This window comes from Grampus griseus (assembly GCF_964374135.1).
Source record: "Grampus griseus genome assembly, chromosome: 9".
Lineage (NCBI taxonomy): Eukaryota > Metazoa > Chordata > Mammalia > Artiodactyla > Delphinidae > Grampus > Grampus griseus.
In genome coordinates, this window is record NC_139003.1 from 90,928,622 (window position 1) to 90,952,858 (window position 24,237).

The window sequence follows — 24,237 nt, forward strand, 5'->3', positions numbered from 1 at the left end:
CGACACTGATTGTCAGTTGCCCATTTTTGTTCAGCTTACTGTGGTGTTTTTTGCAATATCACATATTTTTCCCTAGGTCTCTTTCAAAGCCTGGAGAATAAGAGACTTGAGAGAGACACATTTTAAGAAAAGTGGAAGGTAGTGGTAATCTATGCGGAAATGAAGAGTAGTCAAAACATACATAATTTCAAAGCTTTTTGGCTCAAATAAGTTGTAAGTTGTGTTCATGTGTGGTTTCGAAATGCAGTGAAACATTTCAGTGGGTAAACAGAAATATTTGCCTTCTGATTAGGTTTAGTTTTTTTTTTTTTTTAAATATGAGTTTTGACTTATTTTTGTGATGTTTCAGGAATACATTCTAATATGTGGGTCCTACTTGCGGGAGCTATTGTGAGGCTTAAATGACATAATGTATGTTAAGTACTCAGCCCCAAGCCTGACTCAGTCTCAGTGTAAGGAAGCTATTGATTTTGTTAATATGTTAATATAAGGCTTACACTGTTACATAATATAATAATATGTTAATAGGTGGGATAGGTTTGTACTTATGTTCTTTTGTTCTTGTTCTTGGTCAGATAATGTTAGGATTATGCTAGCTTTATTTAATGATAGGATAGATAGCTTTTCTTTCTTTTTAATGTTCTGGAACAGTTTATAGGATTTTGTTTATCTTTTATTTAAAATTTTGGAATACCTGTCATACTTTCTGACTCTCATTCCTTTGCTAGGTAATTCTTTGTCAACTTTTTCACTTTTCTTTTGGGGATGGTTCATTCTGTTCAGGCGATCTATGTCTTCTTGATGTAATATATGTATTTTTTCAGAGTATGGACTTTCTTTATGATTTTCAAATGTGATTAGTATAAAGTATCACTTACACTTTGAAAAATAAGCTCTCCTATTATGGGACTTGTATTCCTTTCCTAATCTCCCCTCCCGAATCTAGGTTTACCTATGTTCCCTTTTAAAAGACTAATTTTGGGGTTTATTTATATTTTTAAAATTTGTGGAAATGTTCATCCATGTGCAAAAGTAGAGGGTTTAATATAATGAATAACATTGTATTCATTCCTCAGATTGGAGCAATTCTTCTTCTTCTTTTGGATTTATTTATTAATTGTACCCATTGTTTTTCTTTTTTATATTTTTTTCCCATGGGGATAGAGTTTTTGTAACTTTGTTGTTTAAATGCCTAATTCTTTAATTTTATTCTTTATTGAAAAGTAATTAGAGCACTTTAAGGAAGTGAATTTGATAATAAGCTTAACTTTGACAGCTTTCCACTGTCACTATTTTCTAAATAGTTTGTTTTAATTTTAAAATATTTTTATCTCAGTAGTTATTTTAGAAAATACTACTATGTTATAAATTTCTATTTTATGCATTATTTGTTCTGTATTTAGCTCCTAATTGCAAGGCTTACTGAATTAGATTTTTTTTTTTTTTCGGTACGGGGGTCTCTCGCTGTTGTGGCCTCTCCCGTTGTGGAGCACAGGCTCCGGACGCGCAGGCTCAGCGGCCATGGCTTACGGGCCCAGCCGCGCCGCGGCATGTGGCGGACCGGGGCACGAACCCGTGTCCCCTGCATCGGCAGGCGGACTCTCAACCACTGCGCCCTAGGGAAGCCCTAGATTTTTTTTTGATAGTCTAGTTTTATGATCAATTTTGTAAACATGGCATATCTTCAAAATAGCACATAGTCTATGGTTGTAGGGTTGAAAAAATAATTATCTTTAAAAAACTTACAGTATTCAAATAATCTGTATCCATGTTTGTATCTTTAAAATACTCAGTAGATTTTAAAAAGTAATCTTCAAAAACTTCCCATTTTGATTATAATCTATCACTAAGTAAGATTTTGCAATTTTTTAGTTTTTTTTTTTTTTGAGTATAGTTGACTTACAATGTTGTGTTAGTTTCAGGTGTACAGCAAAGTGAATCAGTTATACACATACATACATCCATTCTTTTTTAGATTCTTCGTTTTTAAAGATGCATTTTGTATTTCTGTTCTTTCTGGTAAGGAATACATGGATACTGATTGGTAAATCTTAAACCTGATTTCAAACGTATTACACTTCTTAAATTTAAAAATATCAAATATTAGCTATACTTGCCTAGTTAAGAGTATATATATAAAAATCCTCAGAACTTAATTACACATCTTGAGTCTTCGAAGTTTTTGTGTACTTATTAAAAATCTTTAGCTGAACTGTGTACCCTCCCCTGCTTTTTATTGAGTATGAACTCGTAATCATACCCAAATGCTTACAAGTCAGATTTAAAATAAGCAAATATTGGATCACCGTTGCATAATCAAGTTCAGTTACTATAGCTTTGGGTTAAGCTTGGTAACTGTCATGTACTTAATAATTCTACTTAAGGAAAATTATTGATAATTATATGTAGGTTTATAAAGAGATATTGGAAGAATACTGGAGTGATGAATACAACCTTTATATATTTCTCTTTTGAAACGTTACCACTTGCATACTATATACAGAATATGCTAATATTTTTTGGTGGCTAACCGTCACTAAAATGGTCTCTGGATGATATCTCTAGAAGCTCCTAAAGAGCAATTTTGTACGATAAGCCCGTTGAGGGTCGTCAGGAGACGTCCAGACGTTTATCTCCCAAAAAGCTTCTCAGTGGCATCACGTTGGTGACTTTATTAGGTTTGAGTCCAGCCATCTTTCTTGTTGACTGAGAAACTTCATTTGTCGGCTTGTGTAATCAGAGCCCAAGGGAGAGTGGCTCTTTCTCACATGGGTAAACTTACATCTCAGAATCTCCAGTGAACACCGTTAACTGCCGTGTAGACTGGATATTTATTTCAAGCTGACCATTCTATTGTCTCCCTATCACATTTTAATAAGAAGCACAGAATTGTGAAAGGTTGTGGGAGGCATGTAGGGAATTATTAAACTGTTCAGTGACAAAAGGCACTGATGATACCCTGATGCCATCACACTAATGATAGGAATAGGAAGGCCAGTGGATTGAAGATACTTAAAATCAAACAGACAAGGTGTCCCCACTTGAAGAGTGCCAGACTGGGCACAGGTGCCATTTGCTTGTGACACTCCTTTTCCTGTATTTTCGGGACTGACCCACCCTCTTTCTGATGGGCACATTCCCTCTTCACCTCTTTAGATCTGAACATATGTCCTGTCACCTTGTTCTTATGTCTTGGCCTACGAGCCGTTTTGCTTCTTTAAGGGCAGAGCACATCTACTCTGATTCATTATGTGCAGATTTTATGGTTTAACTTTCAGAGGGCAGTATTATTTCAATTGTTTCAACATTCTCTCCCCATTGTAGTCCTGATGATATGGGCAAATCTATAAAAAGCCTAGCAGAGTTTCATACATACACATAGATCTTTTTCTTCTTCCTTTTTAAAACATTTCACTCATTTTCAGTTGGAAAATCAATAGGAATCTGCTGGAAAAAATTTGATTCCTTGATTCAAAGTTTTTTCTTTAAAGTAATGCCAAACAGTTGGTTGGGTGATTTTAGATGCTTTAAAAACATTTTTTTTACTTATTAATTTAAAATAACTTTATTTTCCATATTTCTTTATCCAGTAATTTCCTATTGCTACAACTACTAATCTGGATGTGATGCGTAGGTGGTTTAAAATTCAATCCAATAGTCTAGATTTTAGAAATGTTTTCTAGACGTTCTATTTAGCTTGTAATACATAAAGCGTAAAGTAAGCCAGGGCTGTTTTGAAATGTGAACATAATGGTAGCGAACATTTGCCAAAGACAGGTTTGTTTGATCTTGATTTTATTAACCTTCCTGTAGTGCTTCATCGTGATAGTTCTCCAGCCCAGGAAGCTGGAATGTTACACAAATGCATCAACTCCCTAACCTCAGCCGCTGCCAGGCTTTCTAAAGACACTTTCATCAGAGTTATACCAGGTCTTTACCTTCCAAGGTAAAATGGACATACCTATAGCATCAGTACCATGAAGAAGTCCAGGATGATGAATCATACCTTTTTTTGTTGCTTAGAACATCTTTACCACAAACCAACTTTATGATGTTTTAAAAACATAAGCGGATCATTTAAGAAGACACTAAATAAAAGTTTTTAATTTATGAAAGTTTGAATAGTTGGTTGAATCTGACGTGTAGCTTTCCCAGGTCTTCTTAGGCGTGCAGAACTTTCCTTCTCTCATACTTTAGAATAGGAAGGTTGTCTTATTATGTGTTTCTGTTGCTGTGGATTAGCTTCCTTCCCACAGCTCTCTCTTCTCTCTGCATGTTTACTTCCAAAGCATCTGTGTTTGTTAGTTATCATGCCTCTTTCTCATACTGGCAAAGTATGTTTGTAAATGTCAGGTTACTCCCTGACATACGATTCCCGTTCTCCACTTCTAGCTGTTTCATTTTGGAAACTGTGGGCTCTACACAGAGCTTTTAAAAACCATCATAAACCAGGTCTCGTAACACGTGGTGGGCCTTGCAAGAAGAGAGTCAGATTGAGGTGCTTCTTGCCCCCAGAGGAACCCAGACCTGGGTAGAGTGGGCACAGCTGGGGCAGCTCATGTCTTTAGGGACAAATCCAATGACTGCATCCCAGGGGCCATTTGAACACCTTCTGATGTCCCTCCTGTTTCCTTCTAGGAATCTGATGGAGAGGGTCCCTCCTGTTTCCTTCTAGGAATCTGATGGAGAGGACAGAAGTGGAAGACCCGAGTCTTAATTCTAAGATATATCTTGAAATATCCCTCAGATGGGTGTGTCCTTATATAATCTACGTAGGCCTCAGCTGCTACCTTTTTGTTTTTTTCATCTGTAAGCAAACATTTACTTCAGAGGCGAGAATAATTTCGGCAACATAGATGAAGAAAGCTTTTTTTTTAATTTATTTATTTTTGGGTGTGCTGGGTCTTCATTGCTGAGTGCGGGCTTTCTCTGGTTGCAGCGAGTCGGGGCTTCATTGCAGTGCGTGGGCTTCTCATTGCAGTGACTTCTCTTGTTGCAGAGCATGGGCCTCAGTAGTTGCAGCTCACGGGCCCCAGAGCACGCGGGCTTCAGTAGTTGTGGCGCGCCAGCTCAGTAGTTGTGGCTCGCAGGCTCTAGCGCGCAGGCTCAGCAGTTGTGGCATACGGGCTTAGTTGCTCCACGGCATGTGGGATCTTCCTGGACCAGGGCTCGAACCCGTGTCCCCTGCATTGGCAGGCGGATTCTTAACCACTGCACCACCAGGGAAGTCCCTGAAGAAAGCTTTGAAAGAACAAGAAGAGACACAATCTGCAGGTGTAGGATTCTCTTTGCCTGTCAGACGACAGGGGAATAGATCAGAGTGGCAGACTCAGATGACTCCAGGCTAGGTCGAGGCTGAGGCCAAGTGGAGAGTGCGGGCTCCATCTAAAGAGTTCAGCATCTTCTTGGCTTTATTCTTATGGTAAGGGAATGCAGGCCTGGCTATTCTGTGTCTTTTAACTTTTCCAGAGAAGCTAGACATCTGGAATTTTAGATGAAAGATCATTATTTAAAATGTTAGCAATTAGTTCAAGATCTTTAGAAACACCGTACAAGACCAAGCAAAACATGTCTGTAAGCCAAATCTGCTCCACTGGCCTTTGGAAAAGATGATAAATATTTTTAGCGTCTGTTATTCTCAATTCTCTCTTTCTTGGAGGAGAACATACAGTGTCCTGCTGTGGCCGGAAGTAATACAGAGGAGAAGCCTGGGTGCCTGGGTTGAGAGACTTGGTTTGGCCGCCCCAGTAGGTGCCCAGAGGCCCTTTCCACTTCTCCCAGGAGAGACTGTGGGACTTCTGTAAAATGCTAGCAGTGGTAGCTACTGCGCTATAGCAGCTGCTGTTTACCATCTGGGTGGTATCAATTCTGTGCTGAAGCAGATGGAGCTGAAGTTTTGGCTTAGCTTTGCTAAGATTATTTTAAACCAGCCTGGGGACCAGTGCAGTAGTAACATCTCAAAGATGTAAGCTATTCTTTCTGGAAGCAAAAGGATTTCAGGTTTTTGGGTTTTCCCACGTGCACAGGGTATCATCATTTAGGAAGCCACCAGTATAGATATGGTAGAATTTTTCTCCAGTTCTAGCAGTGTGGGATTAAGGGAAGAGAATACGGCAGAGAGCTGTGTGTGTTTGGGCTGTAAGTACTGCTGAAGTGGCCCTCAGGTAAGGCAACAAGACCACCTGTGCCTGAGCTGTGCTGTGTCACGAGAGCCACCTGTGGAAAAATAAGACTGGATTACAGGTTTTTGCTAATTGCAGAATCAGAGCGTGCATTGGAAAAATTAATATTCATCAATCAGCCTATTTTTTGCTAATTATAACACAGAACCTCTACATCTCACATGGCTCCCCTTTGAAAAGCTGATGGAAGCAGCAGTCTCCCTTTCTAGAAAACTACAGGCAGTAAAGGAAATATTTTAGGCTTTGTGAACCACGTAGTCTCTGTTGTGACTGTTCACCTCTGCTGTCTTCATGTGAAAGTGTCCATAGCAATCGATACCAACCATAGGACTGCATGTGGTAGTATTCTAATACAACTCCGTATTAAGAAACAAGCAGCCTGCAATATTTGACTTACAGGCTATAGTATGTTGACTCCTAGTTTAGAGCATTGACAGCTGTGGTAGATTGGAGTATTTCTCAGCAAATGTCCACTTACCTTCTGCTCCTCTTTGGATGGAATGTACATCTCAGCTCCATGCCCTCTGGGCTTGGCCTTGAGATATATTTGACCTCTAGAATGTGAACAGAGATTGCAGTGTGTTTACATGGTCGAGCTTGTCTCCTGTGCTCTTGCCATTTGCCGTGAAGAGAACATGTAGTTTCTCCGTGACTACTTCCCCACGTAGTCCTGGTCCAAGGGGAAAGACAAACAGGCAGCAGACTTAGACGCAACACAGTTTGAAGCCAAGCTCTGCTGTCCACTACCTGAAGCAGAGTTGCCAGCTGGGCCCAGACTAGACCAGCTGAACTGCAGGCACCCTGCAGACGCATGAGCTTGAGAACACACGTAGATTGTTTTAAGCCATTGGGTTTGCGGGTAGTTTGTGAGCACAGCATGACTGTAGAAATAGCTAGCCAATATAGAGGAGGATAGTTACCCATCCAGATAAAACAATTATGATATGAATCTCTTTTTCAAAAACCAAAATAACAAAAGAGGATGCTCATCTCCTTACACAAATTCCAGTAAAAGATAAGGGGATGGTTTTCTTTATTTTATAATTCTCCACCCCACTCCTTATCACCTTCCCCCCTCCCCATGCTTCTTCCATAGTTGGAATAAACCCTGCATTGTAGATTCAGTCTCCTGGGGTACAGCTAATCAGAACTTAATACCCTCTTTAGAGAGGCATAGCTTTCCTCAAGCCAACCCCAGAGAGGACTCAGTACAAGAACTGGATATTTAATACTTTCAATATTATATCTGGGAAAATATCCAAGCTTTTCTTCAGAAACAAACAGTGTGGTCTCCTCAGTTCAGCAGAGTTTTTTGAGAGCCCGCTCGGCGTTAGTGTCTGGGCTAGATGCTAGACAGGATTTATGCAGTCAATATCTGTTTTGTTCTTGCTGTGTGCTGTGTACTGAGGTAGTCCCTGGGGACGCAGGGATGTGCAAATCAAATTCAAGGCCTTCAAGGAGCACTCCAGCTAGCAGGAGGGCGGGCAAGTAAGTGGATAATTAAGGCACAGTGCGGTAAGCGGTACCATAAGTGGCATATCCACAGTCCTAGGGGAGCTTGGAGGAGATGCACTTGGCCTTGCGTGGGGATTGGAATGTGGGGAGCATTTCAGGAAAGTCTTCTTGAAGGAATTGACACTTGAACTGAATCTTTCTGAAGGACATGGTTAGGATGAAATCCTATCATTGTAGAGTAGAAAGAGGCTTTAGAAGTATCTTCCTCTTGACACATTAAAAGGAAGCTCTCCCTCCCTTTTAAAATTTGCTTCTGTCCCAGACAGAGATCAGTCTGATTAGAGTCAGGCTGCTGAGAGCAATCTGTGCAGTGGGTAACTTTATCATTGAAGCTATTGCAAGTAGCATCTATACATTCTAGCTAATTAGAAGTTATATATACACACGTCTGAAAAATAATGTAATGATTCTCATTTCCCAAGTCAGGTGTACAGCATTGTATGATGTCAGTTTTTTAGTTGGAAATAGCCTCAGACTTCTGGGGTGGGTGTTTTTCTTTGTTGTCCTTTTTATTCATGAGGGGTGGGCTCAGGAAAGGAGGAATGGGTGAGACTAAGAAGATGATCCAATTACCTTGCAAATGATTTTCTTCCTAAAAACAGTCCTCAGTTTGAATTGTGAACTTGTTGATTTTTCTGTACAGTCTAGTGGCTTTAAATCATTGATATGACAATAAATTATCAAACAGTGAGTACAGCCGTGGTAGCACTACTCAGCCCAAGAAAGAGGACTGGACCAAGCTTGCACCCTCTTGTCACTTTTCCTTTCCTCTTGCTCTAAGGTAATCACTGACCCAGCCTCTAATGACATAGATCAATTTTTGCCTTGAAGGTCTATGGTTAAGTTCCTATAGATTTCCAGAAGTAGGGTTACTAGATCAAGCAGTATGATTATTTTAAATTATCATAGTTCAAACTACATAACGAAATTGCTTTCAAAAATGCTATGTCATTAAATCACCACATTGTATGAAAATGTGGAAAGGACTTTTGTTCCTGAGTGTGGGGAGGGAGAGAATTGAAGGTCAAGTGTGAAGATACAGAGTTCTGGACTGTGCATAGGACCAAATGGGACCATATTACTTTAGGGAAATTCCAGCAATGTTCTGAAATTGTATTTTACCCACCTGGAAAATGTTCTTTCTACTGGACATTGTCAGTCATTGTGGCAGAAGGGAGAGCAGGGTGAACCATGCGCTGGTTCTTAAGATCTGGACGCAGGTAACACGCATTACAGTGGCCACATTACACTGGCCAGAGAAAGGCACATGAATTCAGTAGAGCCAGGGGTATATAATCCTCCCATAGGGCGAGGTGGTGTAGGAAGGGAAACTACAATGTTTGGCAAAGAAAAATACCATCCATCATACTCTCTATTTGATGACTTTGCCTCATCCATGAGGAGATCAGATCATTCAGATCGCCAGCCTTTTATTATAGAAGCACATGCTGGCCTTGCAGGGATGGGAGTCCTGCGTCTCCATATAGGACTATGATTGTTGCAATTATCAGTGGGGTTATAATGGTAAACTAATGGTAAACTTTTTGAGGTATGCGTACTTCTTTTCCAAGAAGAGGCCCAGAAACATGCTTATTCATTAAGAGGTAATGGAAATGCTAAATTTGATTTATTAGATACCTGTGGTGGAAAGCAATTCCTCTTTAGGAAACAGATTTTTTTTTATAGTGGGTTTACACGTTCTGGTTACCTGCTCTCTGGGAAGCTATTCAGTAAATGTTTTCCTAGTCCATGGATAGTGACACTGACAGAACTGTAGAGGTTTTCTCCCTGGCACAGCAAGGGAGCTGGCTTGGCTGGGTCACCCAGAGGCTTGCTCCAGGTTCCAGGCACACCTGTCTGTTGTTAACTGCCTGTTTTTACCGTATACTACTTACTATAAATTTGCATTCTTCTTTACTGACAGTCTTTCCCATAACAGCCTTTTTGGTATTGATAGTATTGATGGATAACATCAAGAATTGCTTCTCATTTCTCTTTCTCTCTGTATCTTCATCAAGACAGAAATGTCTTCAGTTAAAAAACCCTGATGCTTAGTGAGACAGGCAGTCACACGGGGCAGGGGTAGCACTGTGGTATCAGGTGGGCTCTGATTTAACGTGCGTTTCTCTTTCATTCCCCAAAGATTTCTTCTCTCTAGGGATGGTGAAGTTGGAGAGGGGCTCCTTTAACCCTTCTGCAGGATGAACCCTGTGCCAGAAGACATGGAGAACGCTCTCATGGGGAGTCAGAGCTCGCACGCTTCCCTGCGCGACGTCCATTCCATCAACCCCACGCAACTCATGGCCAGGATTGAGTCCTATGAAGGAAGGGAAAAGAAAGGCATATCTGATGTCAGGAGGACTTTCTGTTTGTTTGTCACCTTTGACCTCTTATTTGTAACGTTACTGTGGATAATAGAGTTAAATGTAAGTGGTTTTTTTTTTTCATGACATTATACGAATTGTTTCCAGAGACAAAAACAAAACAAAACAAAACAGTTTTCTTATTTTTCTCATCATTTCTGTCTCATTTTCGTGAATTTCAACTTTTTTTCAAATGAGGCACCATTGGTCTTCTCCAGCTGATTTGGACCTTTCTTGTTTTTTTATGGTTATTATCAATATTTAAGAAGAACCTGGTTAGTTTAAAATTCACTGTGTCTGCAATTATGAAAGTTGAATTCTTCGGGTTTTGCTCTATAACAGGAGTTGGCAAACTGCAGTCTGAGAGCTAAATTCAGGTGGCCTGGTTTTATAAATAAAGTTTTATTGGAACACAGCCCTGCCCATCTGTTTACATATTGTCTGTGGCTGGCTTTTGTGCTGAGTGGTTGAGTTGAGTAGTTTTAACAGAGTCCATCTGGCCCACCAAGGCAAAGTTTTTTATTTCCTGGCCCTTTTCAGAAAAAAACTGCTAATCACTGCTTTAAAAAATGTAACATGCTCCTGGAATATGTTTCAAATGTTGCATTTACTTTCTAGTTCCCATATTTAAGATTTTGCATGCCCTTATTTTTTATTTTTTTGCAAAAGATTATTTGTTCATATTTTATCAAAAAAAAATCCTAGGGCTTCCCTGGTGGCGCAGTGGTTGAGAGTCCGCCTGCTGATGCAGGGGACACAGGTTCATGCCCTGGTCCGGGAGGATCCCACATGCCGCGGAGCGGCTGGGCCCGTGAGCCATGGCCACTGAGCCTGCGCGTCCAGAGGCTGTGCTCCGCAACAGGAGAGGCCACAACAGTGAGAGGCCCACGTACCACACACACAAAAAAATCCTAGAGGCATTTGAAGTTTTGTCAAATTTATGTGGTTATATTGCCAAATAATTGTCTAGACCAGTACTATCCAGTAGAAATAGAATGCAAGCCTCATGTAAGTTCTCTAGCTGCTACATTTAACAACAATAAAAATAAGCAGGTAAAATTCATTTTAATAATACATTTTATTTAACCCAATATATCTGTTTTCTCCAAAGCCTCGGCTTTGACTGTTTACATTCCTTACCAACAAATAGGTGAACTCTTCCAGAATGCTTCCTCCCAAGCAAAAATTGTCTGTTTCCTTCACTTTCAGCAGTTCATTTATTTCCAAGAAACATTTGCTAAGGCCTGGGAAGCAATAGTTATTAGCTAGTGTTTATTATTAAGAGGTTACTCTTTGCTAGGCATGGTGCTAGGTGCTTTTAAGAAATTTATTAAAATAGAGAAAATATGAAAGGATGCTGAGATTCCTGTTGGAAAATGATTTTTAATTTTGCCTCATGATAGAAAGAGTTAATGTCTTAATCTAAACTCTGATTAATATTCTGATTCATAGCAGCAATTTTAGTTCTAGATTCTAGACTCTTAATAATTAGCATCATTGGATTCATTTAATTTCATCATAAATTCTAATAGAGTAATAAAACTTCATGAAAGCAGATATATACTTATATTAGAAAATTTTAAAAATTTAATCAAAAGAAGATAGATTTTTCCCAGAATCAAGGTCATATGCAGCACAAATCTACTGTTAAGTTTCTGTTTATAGATTTTTCCTTCTGTTAATCTAGCATTGTGGGTATGCCTTAGTTTTGTTTCAAACCAAAAAAGCCAGTGATATGACAACAGTAATTTAAAATGTCTCTTTTAACCATGTGTTCCATGTGTACACATTAAAGAATATATTTAAATTGATATATTTTAAAGGAGTAATATGTTTTCAAAACCAGCAGCTGTAGCATGAGAGATGAAAAAGAAATGCATCTTTTAACAGGAAAGCTTAGCAGCAGTCTTAAGGAAGCACACTTAAAATTATTGCAGTGACAGCACAAAATCGAGGCATTCATTGGTTTGCCACTAATATGACCACTGAGTGTGCACTTAAGTTAGGGAAGCTATGGGATGGGGCCGTGGTGGGTTACGGGATTACACTACTCACTTCCCTCCTTTCTTACTGCTTCAAGGAAATTGAAATGGAAGTGAAGTAAGTGGGATGCACCCTGTTTCATTCATCATAAGCAATCTGTTGCCATCCACATGCAACATTTTATAAATGAAAAATCACCAGACCTAGCAATTAAGAAATTTGTTTCTATCCTCACTTTTCCACTGACTACCAGTTTCCCCATTTGTAAAAAGAGTATATGATCTTTGAGACAGTATATCATGACTTTCTTAGCAAGGCTGTTTAAAAAAAAAGAAAACATTTAACTTTCTAGTTCTATTTGTTTTGAATTGTCAGCCCTGACCCGGGTTTTTCATTACACACTGTACCATCCCTTTTTCTTTTGTTGTCTGTCTCTGTAAATCTCTGATCACTCGGATCCACTGTTATTTTCACATGACTATACGTTTACCGAGTGCCGAGACATAGGCTTCTGATTCTGGTGTTGTAAGCTCCACAAAGAGCTACATGCGCTTTAAAGTTTAGCTGAGGAGGTGTAACAGATGATCTTATATTGCCTCCTATTGTTGATCTTTAAAAGAGGAAAGAAATAGCATGAAGGGAGCTTAGGCCTTCAAAAGAGTATGGGGACCCAGCTGTTCTATGCAATCATAACAATAACCAAAATATTTTGCCTTCATATATGACTTCCAACTTAGCCACTTTTCCTCCTGGCTCCAGGGAGCTGACTGGCGCCAACCCAGCCTGGTGTGCAGGGCCTAGGCGAGCTGGAGCGGCCTAAGAGCACCTTGGATCATTTTCCTGCTGGAAGACCTTGGGCCGGCTGATTTCTTTGTCTTTTTCTTTTTTTGACACTTTGGTTGAGATTATGGTTCAAGAAAGACCTTTATCAGTGCTCATTGCCTGTCTTCTTATTTTCTAACTGGTGTAGCAGAAAGTGGCAGAATGCTTCTAATTTGTCCCAGAGCTGTCATGGCCAACTCTGTGGCCTCAGGCAAGCCGTGTAACTTCTCTGAGCCTTGGTTTCTCAGTCAGTTAACTGAGCTAATACCTGTCTTGCCTTCCTTGTGAATTCTTGTGGGGAGCAAATAAAAAGATATATTCCACAGCCCCTTGGCAGTTACAAAGCTCTACGTAACTATAGATTATGTAATTTACTATTAGCTAAATAAATTCTACCCAGAAAGAGAAAAAACAAGTTGGTTATTAATCTCTCTCTATTGTTACACTTATGTTTCAGGTATTTATTATCCTACTGATTCTGATTCTGATTTTATTACCCCACTGTCATTATGTTCTATAGCTAAACTGTGATGACCCACGATAACAAAAACTCACTGGGAGAGTTCAGTGGGTTAGAATTATCTGAAGAGTGGAATTGGGGATAGAAGGGTGATCTAGGATTGGATGGTGGGACCAATAGGGAGAGGGTTTCGAGATGGAGGTGAACAGAAGCACTGAGGCAAGACTGTTGTGCTTATGCAGGTGTGTGTGTGTGTGTGTGTGTGTTTTGGATGGAACAAGGGCAGATGCAGAGAAAATATTAGGCTGGCTAGAATTAAAGTGCCTCTAGGAAATGAAATTGCCTAGGTAACCTGGTTCTAAACAATTGAAATTCTTAAAGAGCTACATGGAAGTGTTGGACTTACCTTAGTTGTGAGCTGAGATAGGTTCTAGAGCAGATTGAAAAACACGGTTTTGAGATCTTCCAGAGGTCACTGACTCGCATTCCACATTACATCACGAGCTACCTGCTATGTCGATTTGGACGCTTAACTTGACATTGCTCCCCGACGACACATACACCCACTTCTTTATCAGTAAAAAAAATGCCCTGATGCTCAGGCCAAAGGTGAAGAATCATCCTTGATTGATTTGCTTGTTTGTTTTGTATTTCTCATGCCCCCTGTCCAATCTAAAAGTAAGTCCTGTCAAATCTGCCAGCAAAGTGTACTCACAATGTGATCCCTTCTCTCCATTTCTACCATTGCCACCCTCGACCAAGCCAACATTATTACTCATCCAAACTGCTGCACCCTGTCTGTGCCTGACCAGTTTGCCTGCTTCCACACTTGCCCTCCCCAAATCCATTCTCCTGATAGAATCCACAGTGACTCTTAAGAGTAAAAACATAAATCAGATGTTACTTTCTGTTTAAAACCCTTCATGGACTTAACCGGAGCACTTAGCATAGAGTCCAAATGCTGAAACTTGGCTTGCAAAGCCCCCCAGAAGCCAACCCAGACTTCCTTTCCCACCCTCTGTTCCTGGCCCACCCAGATCAGCCAGACTTCTGTTCTCAGAATGGAACAAGCTCTCTTCTGTCTAAGACTTTGACACTAGTTCCTTCTATATGAAATGGTTAATTTCCTTTATCTTGATGTAGATTTCAACTTAGCATGCTGGTATCAGTTTAAATGTCACGAAGAGAAGACTTCCATGACCACCCAACCCAAAGGAGTCAACTATTATTCCATCACACTGTCCTGCTTCTGTCCTCTTTGTAGCACTGATTTTCTTATGTGTCTCTATCTCCACTTGCTAGCATGGAAGGTCCGTAAAGGCAGATATATTGTTTTGTTTACTGGAATATTTCCTGTGTTTAGAACAGTACTTGGCATTCACTAGGTGCTCAACAGGTATTTGGTGAATGGATCAAGGTAATGGCCGTGGTTTGCAGATTAGGATAAATTCCGGGCAGACTGACCGTAAGAACATAACTCAGAAACTGCTGAAGGAGCCCCGTGGAAGGCGGTAGGAGTAGAAAAGGAGCAGCTAACTTGAGAGACATACTAAAGGAAGAAATATCAGACGATTTGTTGATAGGTTGATTTTATCACCCCCAGTATCCAAAGGTGACTCTAAGATTTCTAAGGATGGAGCCTAGAATAACAGTTACCAGCTTTGGCAGAACTCTGATTGGGAAGGGGTTCCATGTGAAACTAAAGATGAATCTGGGACATGTTGTGCTAGAGATGACGAAGATTTTGAAATAATTTAGAGTACAAGATGGGCTAGAAATGTAGATTTTAGATTTCTATATTTAAAGGCAACATGAAATCAGGGTCTCTTAAAGTATATATGGATACCGAAGAGAACCCTTTTCTACTGGCTAGTTATTGAATTGTTATCAGCAGCTTTAATTCCTGTTCTCTCAGCCAGGAGGGGTAACTTCTATGTGGTAGAGAACTCCTCTTTGCCATAGGCTACTTGGAATAATCTTTTGAAAAAATATGTTGGATATTGGTAAGTTTCCTCAGTCTGAAGAAACATAGCAGTGAGACTAGATGGTTGGTTGGCTTTTAATTCTCCTTGCTCCCAGGTTTTCAATTCTATTCATTTGTAAAGGTCTACCTATAGTCAGGCAGGTCTGTAGGCAACCTGCACGAATTACACAGATGTCTAAGCCTCCTTAAGGAATTTAAAGAACAGAATAGTGTTTATGGTATACTCTATTTTCATAACAAGTACAGTTGACCCTTGACCCCAGCATGTGGGGGAGGGGGACAGTAATCTTTGTATAATCTGTAGCCAGCCCTCCGTATCCGAGGTTCCTCCACAACCGCGGATTCAACCAACCATGGACCATGTAGTACTGTAGTATTTACTATTGCAAAATATCCATGTGTAAGTGGACCCGTGCAGTCCACACCCCTGTTGCTTAAGGGTCAACTGTACTTGAAAAGGTATCTAAGGCAAGAGAATCCTTTCCTTATGGCAACTTTTATTCTAATTTGACCAATTAGCAAACCTTGCAAAGGTATTCCTTATTGATTTTTTTCCCCTTTTTTCTTTTACTCAGGTCTTGGGTTAATTGCCCTCTAATTTGTCCTTCTCAGACCAGCTGCACTGGTTTGCCAGGACCAACGATGTCTGTGCTCCAGATCAGAACCCTGAATTTACTGTTGTACATCATGTTCCCTATTAGCTAATCCACGGGCCCTCGCCTTATAAAGGGTCTGCTTAGAACGCTGCATTCGCTTCCACGCATACATTCCCTTCCTTGATTAGTGTTCTATATAGTTCGATATGCAGAATTTTGAACTTGATCATTTAAAATTCATCTTGATAGGAGAATTGGGAGAGGACAGAAAATTTATCGTATTAGCTTTAATTTTCTTCATCTATAACTTTCTCACATAGGTCTAATCTGGTCTTTATTTTGTTATCTGTTCAAGTTAAAATATATATATACATATAAGTTGATAAGAGTGCAGAATTTTAAAGTGCTAGGAGCAACCAGGAGATTTTTTACACTTCTGTCCTGTGTCATGATAACTGTCGTCATGGATATGTGCTAAGAGATCAGGGAACCACTTGACCTTCCAAGACTTAAAATAGTGCAGTGGTCAGAAAGTGAGGGGAGCCCTGGATAAATGTTAATTTTCTTCTTTAAAAATATGTTTTGTATATACAATGGAATATTACTCAGCCATAAAAGAAACAAAATTGAGTTATTTGTAATGAGGTGGATGGACCAAGAGTCTGTCATACAGAATGAAGTAAGTCACAAAGAGAAAAACAAATACCGTGTGCTAACGCATATATATGGAATTTTTAAAAAAAATGGTTCTGAAGAACCTAGGGGCAGGACAGGAGTGAAGACACAGACATAGAGAATGGACTCGAGGACACGGGGAGGGGGAAGGGTAAGCTGGGACGAAGTGAGAGAGTGGCATGGACATATATACTCTACCAAATGTAAAATAGATAGCTAGTGGGAAGCAGCCACATAGCACAAGGAGATCAGCCCGGTGCTTTGTGACCACCTAGAGGGGTGGGATAGGGAGGGTGGGAGGGAGAGAGACGCAAGAGGGAGGAGATATGGGAACATATGTATATGTATAACTGATTCACTTTGTTATACAGCAGCAACTAACATAACATTGTAAAGCAATTATACTCCAATAAAGATGTTAAAAAATAATAAAAATATATGTTTGTGTGATTGAAGACTTTATCTTACAAGAGAAAAAAATAGTTTTCACATTTAACATTTCAGTTTACCAAATATGAACTACAAAAAACGGCATTGTTTGTCATTATATATTTATATTTGTTGAACAAATGAATTCAGAATTCAAGTGGGAAATGCTCTTCAGCATTTTTCTATTCGAATTATGAGCGTTCTTTTCTCCCATATTTTAATATTTCTGGGTTAGGAGAAGGCAGAAAAGTGTATGCAAAAATTTACTTGTATGTTCTTTTGTATTATTTTCACACATAACTCCCCTCATTTTTACTTCTTCCTCTCCTTCCCAGGTGAATGGAGGTATTGAGAACACGTTAGAAAAAGAGGTGGTGCAGTATGACTACTACTCTTCTTATTTTGATATATTTGTAAGTATTCTCTGTTGTAGGTTTCATTTTGGACATGATGAAACTAACCAAAAGGCAAATTTCCTGTCAGTAGACCTCAGATTCTATGCCATTCTTTTTTCCTCTTTTAAACATTATCTTTCCTTTTTCCTTATTCTTGGACCATTCAGTGCGCTCTCTCTCTCTCTCTCTCTCTCTTTCTCTCTCTCTCTCTCTCTCTCTCTCTTTCTAAGAAATTGCCTGGTCATCTCAAGGAAAAAAAAGATTAATGAGAAATACGGGAGCATAGCAGAAGAAGCCATTCTGATTTTCCTTTATTCTTTAAAATGGCTGAGATAGAAGCCACTGACAGACCCTAATCACTGAAAGGAAGATGCACCTGTTTATGTAATAACGCATGAAAATGCCATTCCTTTTCTGTCTTGAGATAGATTTCTGTGTATGTTTTTAAAAATAATTGTTTCATTTTTCCATAATAGGAGTTTTTGAGAAAAGTGATATATTGATAATCTTGGGCAAAACTAGTCAGTTGTAGAATTATATAGATGCAGTTATCTGTAGATGAGGCAGTATCTTTCCAGGACACACTGTGACTTTGGTTGGGTTTAATACATCTCACGGTATCTCTTTACAGGTGATAGTGTAAGTCAGTCAGTTTCTAACATTGTGTTAGACACGATATAGGCAATTAAAATTCATAAAGAATCCCCCCTAAGTTCATTTTAACTACTTTACTCACTATCTTTAGAAGCTGTGTGCACAACGGATAAGACCCTTGAAGTCAGAAAAACCTGGGTTTGATTCACAACACTATCACTCATTGTATATCTTTGAATATATTAGGTCTAAACTTCAGTTTCCTCATATGTGAAATGAAATCATCATCGTTCTGAAAAGTAAATGAAATACTACCTGGAAAACACTTAAGCCCAATGATAGGTATGTCCTAGGAGCTCAGAGACTCACCTGCAATCACGTTTATTATCATCATTAGTTTTGGATGAAGAGTATTACTGATTATATTTTCTAGTGGTTTTCATACTACTTTAAAAAGTCTTGTTTTATTTTCTTTTTCCCACACTCACTGCAGAAGTATGTGTGAGGAAAGAGATGGGGTTCCCAGTAAATAGAGATCAGTGTTCATGTCATCACCCCCTTGCAATCTGAGTAATTCCATTTTTATCTGTACGGTATGTTAGGGTTCCAATCAGATTGTTTTGAAAAAGTGTTTGGCTGCTACAAAATATTTGGAAAACCACTGATATAATTTAATCTCCTTTTCCAGATGAAGAAATTGAGTCTCATGGTTCAGTGTCTTGACCTACCCCAGGTCACTGAACTTGGTGGCAGAGCATGTGAGATCCCAAACCTCTTGATAATTTTTTCCTGTAAAACTATTGACATAGAATAACAAAATGGACTTCTCTTTTCCCTTTTATTTCCCCTGTTGAATTTATCTTAACATAGTCTGAGCCAGGACTTACCGGGAAGCCAAGTTAATCCACTGGCCAGATCTCCAAGGATTGTCTGAACTCTGCTTGGGGAGTTAATGATATTGGACAAATAGGTGGGACCTATTGGCTCAGCTTGGAAAGACTGTCATGCCTGGCCCTGGAAATGGACACAGCCTGCAGGAAACCTTGGGATCTGGGAGACTTTGAGATAGAGGAATAAAGATTTATACTTTTGCCAAGTCCAGAATGCAGAGATAGGGGTAGGATACATAGAGAAACTAAATGGTTAGCAGATTATTAGAAAACACGTTTTTAATGAAAGCAGGAAATTAAAACAAAAACAACTGCAAAGTTCATTTACGTGAAAGGATCTTCAGTGAGGTCACCCAGCCAGTGGCAGCAAAGAAGTTGTCAGCCTCCAGCCTTTCAGCAGTTGCGATTAGTGAGGAACTTTGGGCAGACCCCCTACCCTGAGGCATTGCTCCAGAGCCACCTGACTTCTCCCTACTCAGAATAAGTATGTTTTCCAAGTAAAATTAGTAAAGTTTTATTCCGTGTTTATTCCTTAGTAGAATTACTGAGACAGCTAAGGCATAGTGGATAAGCGCCTGGTCTTTGGAGTCAAGCTACCAGGGTTCAAATCATGGCTTCCTCACTAAGAGTTGTGTGGCCTTGGACAATTTTTCTATCCATCTTAATGACAGTTGACTCACGGGATTGCTGGGCTGGGGGATTACATGGGATACTAATGCACATGAAAGTTTTCACAAAAGTCCCTGAACCACCCTGAAAAATCAGAGGGCAGGTCCTGGGATAGCAGAACTCTCCCAACACCCCAGTAACTCAGAACTTTGCAGTGGACATCACTAAGAATCTGGTATCTTCCAAAATGTCAGTATTTGTACTTGGAGTGAAAAGGTACTGGAGTGGAAACTTTCAAAGCATTTTCTCCAACCTTAAAAGGATATCAGAATATATATATATGGACTCAAATAGAAAGGAAAAATAAACATCTAACTATATGTTTTTTTGTTGATAATGGGAAGTTAATTTGAATCCCTCTTTGGGCAGTGTTCCATAAATTCTGGAGCAGAGGATCCCAAACGCTGGTCTGTAGACCAGTACCCATCTGTGACAGTTTTCAGCTAAATCAGAAAAATGAAGACACTTTGGTGGGTTCTTCCTGAAACCCAATGACTTTACCTTTGTGTATATTCCTTAAAACTTATCTTGTCTTTTCTTTTTAATACAGCTTTTGGCAGTTTTTCGATTTAAAGTGTTAATACTTGCATATGCCGTGTGCAGACTGCGCCATTGGTGGGCCATAGCGGTGAGTACGCCTGGTGATTGGGCCTCCCCTCCGATTGTGGTGGCTGGGGCCTGCTCACAAGAGGGCTGAGCTGGGGGCAGATGTGGATTCCATCTGGGTTGAATTCCACTTGCTTCTCCTGAGTCCCCGTACTCCACACCTCAGTAGGTTTCATTCTCCGGGGCTTCTTTCCAAACCTAATGAGTAACTAGCCTTGTCGCTATGGAGACTGAGACAAGTGAGGAATCTAGGGGCCGACCCGTGATTGTGGTCCAAGCATCAGCCCACCCTCTACCTCATTATGCAAACGAGAGATGAGTTCCGTCCCTCTGTCACGAAGCGATTTGCACAGTTTCCTCTCGGGTTGAAACTGCTTGGTGATTTTTCATGACTTGCTCTCAGCTTATTTTGATCACTGCCTTCCTCGCTGTGTTATCCCCCTCACTCCGGTCTTAAAGGGGAAAGCTCCCTTTTTATGGTTGCCTTCGGGCTTCTTGAAGACAGTGGCAGTTTTTAACTCACCTCTGTTTCCTGGCCTTCAGCCCAGAGCTTTGGCACAAGCTCTTCACCCTCAATAAATATTTATTGATTGAGAGAAGAATTACAAGCATTTCTGCCTGAATTATTTTCCCTGTTTCCATGGACTTCTAAACAGTCACCTTGTTGAGAGCTCTAACGAGGCAGGGATATGGGGGGTGTTGAAGTCCTCAGACTGGAGAGACATGGGCAGGACCAATCTGCCGTCCTGCTTCTGGAAGGTGAGACCTCAGTCTGTGTGGGACCGGCATGGGCTTGTCCAGCTGGGCATGGGGTTGTGCACTGTCCTACGGGGGAGTCCCCCAGGGGCCGCATCTGCCTGGGCCATCTCTTCTGAGCATCCACAGAATCCCAGGGCTGCTGTCAGACCATCCGTTGAGTCCCAAGGTCACGGTTCATGGATGAGGGCTGACAGTTTCAGCCGGACTTGACTCCCTTTACTGTGTACGCTGTTGCCGATACCAAACGGCCGTGATGGTTATCCCTTACCCACCGTCTGCAGCAGCCCCAATTTGGGCCGTTCTATTCCAGTCTCCATGATGTGCACTGGTATTTGTCAGACCATCTGTCTCAGTGTTTGTTTCAGGAAAGTGGTTGACGTGCAATGAGAGTTTTAAGAGAGTTTCTTCAACCTCTTCTTTGAAATGATCAAAGGGACAGGTCAGATTTAGCACATCCATTTTATTGTTGTTGTTGTTGTTGTTGTTGTTTTTGCGGTACGCGGGCCTCTCACTGCTGTGGCCTCTCCTGTTGCGGAGCACAGGCTCCAGACGTGCAGGCTCAGCGGCCATGGCTCACGGGCCCAGCCGCTCCGCGGCATGTGGGATCTTCCCGGACCAGGGCATGAACCCGTGTCCCCTGCATCGGCAGGCGGACCCTCAACCACTGCGCCACCAGGGAGGCCCCATTTTATTGTTTTTGATTCTCGTTTTAAAAAACATTTACAGAGAGGGGGCCAGGCAGCTGAAAGGAGTCAGCTGGTACCTGAAGAGCACTTAGTGTCAGCCTGTAAAGTTAATTAGTATCAGAATGTAAGATGCCTCCCCTCCCGTGTCGTGTGTGTGTGTATGTGTGTGTCTGGCTGGTGTGTGTGTGTGTGTCTGCTGTGTGTGTGTATGTTTTGCCGACAAAACTAACTCTGCAACTTCGTCAACACTAAGCATGATGCCTGATGTTCCCCAACCTCCAACCTCCGTTTTGTCAGTTATGGCTGCCATTGGCACTCACTTTGGTCAGGTTTCATATTGCTACAAATATTAGTTGAAGGATGGAGAGACAACCCCAGGTGCTGTGGGATTGTCTCTGGGCTTCCCTAGCCCTGGAGGAGCCTTGCCTCTATTTCACTGGTCCTTTCTCATATGCCGATAGCATCTTTGCATGTTGTACCCTCTAGTGGACAAAACAGAGTTTCCCAACACACAGCGTGTGGGTGAAGGGAAACCTCATGCTGCCGGTCAGGGCTCGTGTGCCACGTGGAAGCCCACTTTGCCCCTGTCTGGTTTAGGGGATAGAGTGACATGGGAGGGGGCTGGGTAAGACAGACCCTTTCAGGCATTACCTGCTCCTGGCTCAGATGGGTCTCTTGCTTGAGGAAGGTGCCTTCAGAGTGTAAAACATCGAATTTGAACGCTTCTGGATTATGTGTCTTTCAGTTGACGACAGCAGTGACCAGTGCCTTTTTACTAGCAAAAGTGATCCTCTCAAAGGTATGGCTTTCCGCTTTTTCTGTGCCATGACCATCTGTACTGACACAGCTGCGTTCTCCAGGGTGAGCTCATGGTAACTGCGTTTCTCTCTCCTGGTCACGTCTGTTCTTCCAGCTTTTCTCTCAAGGGGCTTTCGGCTACGTGCTGCCCATCATTTCCTTCATCCTTGCCTGGATCGAGACGTGGTTCCTGGATTTCAAGGTGTTACCTCAAGAGGCAGAAGAAGAAAACCGTAAGTTTCTCTCCAAGTTCCCCTCCTGAGATTGGCCAGGCTGGGAGGAGGGGCTGCAGAGGTCTGTCTTTGTTTGTTTGTTTTAATTTTTATTTATATTGGAATAGAGTTGATTTACAGTGTTGTGTTAGTTTCAGCTGTACAGCAAAGTGATTTAGTTATACATATACATGTATCTATTCTTTTCCAGATTCTTTTCCCAGATAGGTTATTACAGAGTACTGAGTAGAGTTCCCTGGGCTGTACAGTAGGTCCTTGTTGATTATCTGTTTTATATATACTAGTGTGTCTATCTTAATTCCAACCTCCTAATTTATCCCTCCCCCCACCTTTCCCCTTTGGTAACTATACGTTCGTTTTCTAAGTCTGTGAGTCTGTGTCCCTTTTGTAAATAAGTTTATTTGTATCATTTTTAGATTCCACATATAAATGGTATCATGATATTGGTCTTTCTCTGTCTGACTTACTTCACTTAGTATGATAATCTCTATGTCCATCCATGTTGCTGCAAATGGCATTATTTCATTCTTTTTTATGGCTGAGTAGTATTCCATTGTATATATGTACCACATTTTCCTTATCCTTTCCTCTGTCCATGGACATTTAGGTTGATTCCACGTCTTGGTTATTGTAAATAGTGCTGCAGTGAACATTGGGGTGTGTGTATCTTTTCGAATTACGGTTTTCTCAGGAGTGGAATTGCTGGATCATATGATAGCTTTATTTTTAGTTTTTTAAGTGTACTCCATACTGTTCTCCATAGCGGCTGGAACAATTTACATTCCCACCAACAGTGTAGGAGGGTTCAGAGATCTGGCTTTGCATGGAGCTCTGGGTGCAGTTAGGCAGATCGCATGTCTCCACCCTGCAGGGCTGCAGGAGACATCGAGGGAAGGGTTGGACGAAAAGACAGGGACAGGGTGTGGCTCCTCACTCCAGCTCTTAGGCCAGGCTTCCCCGGAAGGAAGTGTGAACACTGGTGGAAAAGACATTCCAGCAGCAACAACAGCCAACACCTCCTTCTCCTCGGACAGGTTGACCTTTTCTCCCTGTCGATAATAGCCGGAGGACACAAAGCATTTTGTGCCGAGATAGCAGTTCTACATAGAAGTCCTCCATTTTCCACAGCCTCCCATTGCCGTCCGTCCCACAGGTGGTGCGTTTGAATGGGCCACAGTGTGAATAACAGCTGAGTGCCTACAGGGGGGTGGTTTGATGGGTTGCTGATGGAGATGGAGAGGAGGGAGTTAGCCAGCTGGAAATGTTCACCCATCTCAGGCTTTCCAGTCCTCTTCTGAGGAGCAGAGTGAGAGCTGACATTATGTAGTCATGAGTCCTGTCAAAGCTGTTATCATCTCCCTGTGTGGCTTCGAGCATCACTGAATATTCTCTGGGGAATCCAAATGATTGACTGAACTTTAGGATGAACTATGGGGCTGGAATTCTCCTCTGCATGATGGCCTTAGTGAAAGCCTGTACATCCCACCTGCCCTCTTAGAGGTGATATAATCAAAGTTCAATGCAGAGACCCGGGCAGTTTCAAGACATGCTGTTTTTATGCTCTGTCAGTCATCTGGCTGGATTTGCCCTGCCTAATA

General features: G+C 41.0%; 1 protein-coding gene across 4 annotated transcripts in view; it reads left to right on the forward strand.

The window, feature by feature from the left end:
* The window catches only part of STARD3NL (STARD3 N-terminal like), a 49,956-nt gene that overhangs the window by 16,363 nt on the left and 9,356 nt on the right, over positions 1–24,237 (forward strand). For 3 of the 4 annotated variants that reach the window (XM_082662425.1, XM_082662427.1, XM_082662428.1), the window contains exons 2-6: positions 9,841–10,123; positions 17,345–17,422; positions 20,108–20,185; positions 22,354–22,407; positions 22,522–22,639. In XM_082662425.1, coding sequence (XP_082518551.1) covers positions 9,899–10,123; positions 17,345–17,422; positions 20,108–20,185; positions 22,354–22,407; positions 22,522–22,639 — 553 coding nt within the window. In that variant the 5' untranslated portion in view covers positions 9,841–9,898. The remainder of the gene's footprint in view (positions 1–9,840; positions 10,124–17,344; positions 17,423–20,107; positions 20,186–22,353; positions 22,408–22,521; positions 22,640–24,237) is intronic. The other variant, XM_082662426.1, reaches the window with a different exon arrangement.